This window comes from Argentina silus, assembly GCF_951799395.1.
Source record: "Argentina silus genome assembly, chromosome: 5".
NCBI lineage: Eukaryota > Metazoa > Chordata > Actinopteri > Argentiniformes > Argentinidae > Argentina > Argentina silus.
Window position 1 is genome coordinate 18625728 of NC_139659.1, and position 6062 is coordinate 18631789.

The 6062-nt window shown below is 42.6% G+C and overlaps 1 protein-coding gene across 1 annotated transcript; it reads right to left on the reverse strand.

The window, feature by feature from the left end:
- Positions 1-1431: 1431 nt before the first annotated feature.
- On the reverse strand, positions 1432-2921 carry rbp4l (retinol binding protein 4, like; the record flags this gene model as incomplete). The annotated part of the gene is made up of 4 exons (XM_083669790.1): positions 1432-1655; positions 1854-1966; positions 2459-2595; positions 2805-2921. 4 exons carry the CDS (start codon positions 2919-2921, stop codon positions 1432-1434), a joined length of 591 nt encoding a protein of 196 aa, XP_083525916.1.
- Between the last annotated feature and the right edge of the window lie 3141 nt (positions 2922-6062).

Here is a 6062-nt window from a genome sequence, read left to right on the forward strand (position 1 = left end):
CTTCTATCATTTGGTAACACAGATATGTCTTGTGATGTGTATCATCAGCATAACTGTGGTAATTGATACCATGTTTACTAATGATTCTGCCCAAGGGGAGCTTATACAGAGAGAATAGTAAGGGACCAAGAATAGCTCCCTGCTGAACCCCACACGTTATATCTACATTATAAGAGAATACGCCTCCCAATGCAGTCGCAATTTAACCACTAAACAAGCTCAAGCTTAACAGTTCCAAGAGTTGAGTTTGATCATGGAACTTGATTTGTATTTAGTTGTATGACATACAGCATGATTGAGTAAATGCAGACAACATTGAAGTGAGGCCAGTTGATATCTAGACATATAGAAGAACATGTCAGGATTACTCTTATTACTTGTCTTATATTTGGTTGTCTTTAATAACATAGTTGGATATATCAATACAAATATCTATATCAATCAATAAATCAATATCTATACCTCAGTTGGCTTGGTTTTTAGGCCTCCTTTTTTGTGTAACATAATCGAGGGGATGTAACTTCAGTAGCATTCAGAAATGTATTTTATTATGGGTTCTTGGTTCGGCATGACACAGTACACCCTGAAAAATAGTTAGTCACTTTTATTTTAGTGCAGCAAGGTATGGATTTTTCAGGACCTATGATGTACATACTGTATATTATGGAACCCTGATAAGTAACTCTCTCTCTCTAGTAGTGGACATGGGTTTCCATGTGTTTTCACTGAAGTCAAGAATTGTATAACTACTGCAGACCCATAGCATCAGGGCTCCACAACTAAGTGTTCACTAAGTGGATGAACAGAACAGTTTTGGAAACAAGAGGCTGTCACCATGATCTCCCTTAAGTTCATTCTAGATGTGAACTTTGACACCTCCCAGACGTCTGCCTTTTAAGAGGACCTGCATCTTCAGGATCGTACTGCAAATCCTATTTGAGCACCACTCCTTTTACTTATTGTATTCCTCTTAAGGAGTTTAATTAAGAAGGCTCACAGGGCCCTAAAAAAAGTTTAAAAAAAAAACTACTAATCAGACTTGGTTATATGTGCGGTAGATGTAATTCAGTTCGGAGGAAGCAATCGTAGTGTTCTCTATCAACATATAGTCTTTTAGCACTACACAATCCTGATCAAATATGAACGCAACCCATGAAGGTTTGTTTAGAAAAGTTTATTTACACACACACACACACACACACACACACACACACACACACACACACACACACACACACACACACACACACACACACACGTAATACAACACAGCAACCAACAATCCTTTGAGACAATAGTGAGTGGCGAAGGTGGACGTCCACAATGCTCCCAATTCACACACACCACACACACATGGTCGATGCATCTCTACAGTGCTGCTAGCGGTGGCTGGCCCATGGGTCCCCTCCTCTCATGCTTAAGGAAACAGCTTTAGCATGCTCCAGACTGCAGGACGGGCTCGAACTGGCCAGCCATGCAGATCTCACCTTGTTTCTGGCGGACAATGCGCTGGATGGAAGGGGGGAGACCACGGGGGTTGCGGGTGAAGGTCAGGGCGTAGCCGTCATCGCAGCTCCCGTCCTCCATCAATGTGCGGCAGGCGTAGGTAATGGCGTAGTTGTCGTAGTCGGTGTCGATCACCCAGTAGTTGTCACCTAGTGTGTAGACAGGTGTGGATGTGATGTACAGTATGTGTATATGCATGATATATGTGTACGCATGAACATGTATGTATATATATACAGTATACTGTATATCTAAAGATATGTATATACTGTATATGTATTTATATGTAAAGATATGTAGATGTATGTATATCAGTGTGTCTGTGTATCAGTGTTTGTACTACTGACCTCCACTGGACAGGTAGCTGGCCAGACCCTGGTAGGTCATGAACATCTTGCCAGGGGTGGTGGGGTCAGGGACGGTGTACTGGGCAGCCATATCAGCACACACAACCCAGAACCTGTAAATACAAGTAAATTAGAACACACTGCAGATAGTCTATAACCATGCATATTATGTTAGCACACAACCCAGAGCCTATCAACACACAAGTATGTTAGCACACACAACTTAGAACCTATGGACACACACATTAGCACACACAACCCGAGAACCAAGATCCAAACCCATTCATAGCATTCTTATAATTCATAACTTAAGGTGTGAACACATTTAATCCATCAAAAGTGAATACGCTTTCTGTCTCATTCGAACTTTCTCTGAAAAGTCTTACTATACGCAGATGACATCCTACTCATAAACCCCTATGATGGTTTACCAGTGGGCCTACCTATGCACACTTTCAATAGTTCCTGGAAATGTTCTATAATTCCTATCTACTTCCATGGCCGTTGAATGTCACATTTTGTGGTGTACAGACTCTTAGTTTACCCTCACTTTATGTGATCTGCTAGAAAAACAAGTCTTTCTTTCAGCTCAATCTCCTACCCACCCGAAGAGAGTGACACGGCCCTTAGTCATGGCAGTCATGGAACCATCGTCATCAATGGTATACTCAGCCACGATGTTGTCCTGAAGGAAGAGTCCCTCTGGGTCTTTCTTCTGGAATGCGTACCATTTCCCAGCATACTGCAACACAGAGATGGAGAGAGAGAGAGAGAGAGAGAGGTGTGAGAAACATCTACTGTACACACAGTAGACAACTGTATATCACCTACTAGACCTTTGTGGTTCTCTCTGGTGCATTTTAGATAAACCCTCCACTGACCACATTTATCTGATCTCATCATCTCCCGACTAGGGATGGAGTGACCCATGATATCTGTAGCAAGGCTCACCTTCTTGGGATCGAAGTCCTGTTTGACTGTGAAGCTGTCGACCATACATGAGGCAGACAAACAGTGCTCCACGCAGGACAGGAGGACCATCAGCAGGGCCAGCTTGAAGGATCCCATGCTGTACCATAGAAGGTAGAAACAATGGATCAATGTACTACCTCAGGCTGCAACACAGAGGAGGAGCCATGGTAGAGATGACATCACTGCACCAGACAAGGTACAGGTGTCATCATAGGAGAGAGCCTCAAATAGTCTGCCTCTCTCTCAAGTTCCAAAAACGTTCAAAGCATTTCCTGAGACATTGTTCTAATCCTCAATGGAGGAAAATGGCATCACAAAATAGCTGCTTTCTTTCTCTTCTCTCTGGCGATGATCGTTCAGTCATGTAATTTATAGAGCCTCTAGATTGGTTGTCTAAATTTTTCATGCCCATATTTTTGGATTAAACAGATTTTGTTAACAAGAATAACAGTATCAAGGTTTTCTCAAGCCTTTTGAATAGTTTCCCTGAGCTGCATTGCATTTCTTAAGAACTATAAATGTACAAGTAATATAGTCTTCTTAACAGCACAGATCATGTCTCTGGATTCTCTCCACCAAGCCACAGATTGTACCAATGATGTCCTCTACATACATATAAAGCCTGGGTCCTTACCTGTTTATATGTAGGTGATCAAAGAAGCAGGTAGGATTCTGTGGTGTAGCACCCTTAGTTTATGGTTGTCCACTAGGTTGTGGAACCTTTATATACAGGGTCCACAGACAAGCTTACAGCTTATTTTCAGTTCTTGTAACTAAATAAGATGCTTAAATCGAGGGGTTAATCCAGTTGATGAAATCCTTACTGCTATGTGGCTTCGCCTTTGAACCCACCCAAGCTTGCCGTTAAAACAAAAACAATTAGAGCTTTATGTAACACACACACTGGCAGGACTGGCAGGATTAGGGAAGCACTAGCAAAAATTACAAAGCACATGGTAGGGTAGAAAACACTAATGAACATGTGCCTGAGTCTGAACCTTACTGAACCTTGCTGCTCCGACTGCTGTATTGTAAACCATGAGACTAACTGGGGGTTCCTGGAGAGTGATTAAAGGGGCAATCTGTGATTCTAACAACAACAAAGTGGTTGTCCTCTCCACTTTTTTGGCGAACAGTTGAGGGAAGGGGCTGCAGAAATTTAATTCTCAAATTTATAGACAGATCTATGGATGCAAGGACTGACAATTCATGAGATCGAAATTATAGTTTTAACCATGTTTTGAAGCTATACAGTGTTAGTTTACAGTCACATCGTTTTCTTTTGTAAAACACACTTATATTTGGGATTCTGATGGGCTAAGACAGTTGAACAAAGCTCATGAGGCATTTCTAAGTTATATTCTTCAAAAATCAATAGCTATACAGTATAGCATTAATCTAAAAGTCAAGAAATGTAGGTACCAATCCCAGATTGCCCTATTAAGCAGCTAGCTTAACGGAATTTAAGGGCACAGAACAGTTTAGTGAAATATCACATATGACTACATATTGTGATCGTTTGTGTGCTGTTATAACAGCCCTGATAATGGGCTTTTCATGTGTGAGCAAGTGTTTTTTTTAGATTACATTAGGCTTCAGTGATCTCTGATCCATGTAGATGCGATAGATTTCACAGCATGGCGAATTGGCTGTAAGGTTATCATAGTGTGTTACATAATTCTAGCGATGTATAGAGCATCTGTGTTACCTTAGAGGGACCAGGCTGTACATGGTACAGACGCAGACGCAGACGCAGACGCAGACGCAGACGCAGACACGCACACGCACACGCACACGCACACGCACACGCACACACACACACACACACACACACACACACACACACACACACACACACACACACACATAAAAGCACAACCTTTGCCCATTCAGCTAAGCTTCTCAAAACAACTGACACAGAAACATTTCTTGGCAGCTGCTTGGCTCTCTCATTTGGGAAGCCTGCAATTTGCAGGCTGTGTCAGGTTGTGCACATGTCCATGGGCCTGACCAATGTCAATACCAGTGGCCAGGAATTCTGTTAGCTGAGAATTTCCTGTCATTTACAGATTTTTAGAGGTGTTAAACTAAAATTCCAAATGCCATTTGTCATTTTGACAGACAACATATTTCTGTAAAAGTGTTACAGTAAAAGGGGCACAAACTAGCTACAATTTAAACAGCAAATACTCAGCCTATTGTGGTCCCGCCTTGCCGTGTGACTTTACTGGTGCTGTCATGATGATTGACAGTGAACGTCATCTCTGGCCCACAGGCTAGTATGTCTTCATTCAATTGCATTCTACTAAGTGATGTTACAGTGAACCAGCTATAAGGGGAACCTATGGAGAATCTGACTTAGTGAGACTAGCCTGCTATCCCTCAGTTATTTGTTTTTAGTTGCCAACCATAACGATAAAGAAGGCTCACCAGCGTCTCTTCTTCCTGAGGAGACTAAAGAAGGTACATCTGTCTCCTCAGATCCTGGTGAACTTCTACCGCTGCACCATCGAGAGTATCCTTACCAACTGTGTCACAGTATGGTATGGCAACTGCTCGGCATCTGACCGGAAAGCACTGCAGAGGGTGGTGAAAACTGCCCAACGCATCACCGGTTCCTCACTCCCCTCCATCGAAGCTATCCAGGGCAAACGATGCTTGCGTAAGGCACGCAGCATCGTCAAGGACATTTCTCACCCCAACCACAGACTTTTCACCCCACTCCCCTCCGGGAGGCGCTACAGGTCTCTCCGCACCCGAACCAGCAGGTTCAGAGGCAGCTTCTTCCCTGCGGCTGTCACCCTGCTGAACTCGAACACTGCACCTACCTGACAACCTACTACCCCTGCAACCCCCCCCCCCCCCCCCCACCCAGACAATTGCACTGTCACTCCCCTCCCCTGCTCTTACTCAATACCACTGCTCTTCTGTACATATCTGTCCATACTGTTCATACTGTTCATAATGCACATAATGCACATATCTTATATTTTTCTTAATACTACTGTTAATACTCTGCACATACTGTACATACCTGTTTATACTGTTCATACGGCATTCCATATTTATATTTATTCTGCTATCTACCTCATGTTACTGTTAATACATATATATACTGCTAGACTGCATTACTATACAGTTCATATGCTGCTACACTGTTCATACTGTAACTTATTTACTCTGCTATAATGCTAATGCTTACTCATATACTGCTTACACTGCACTACTTATATTATA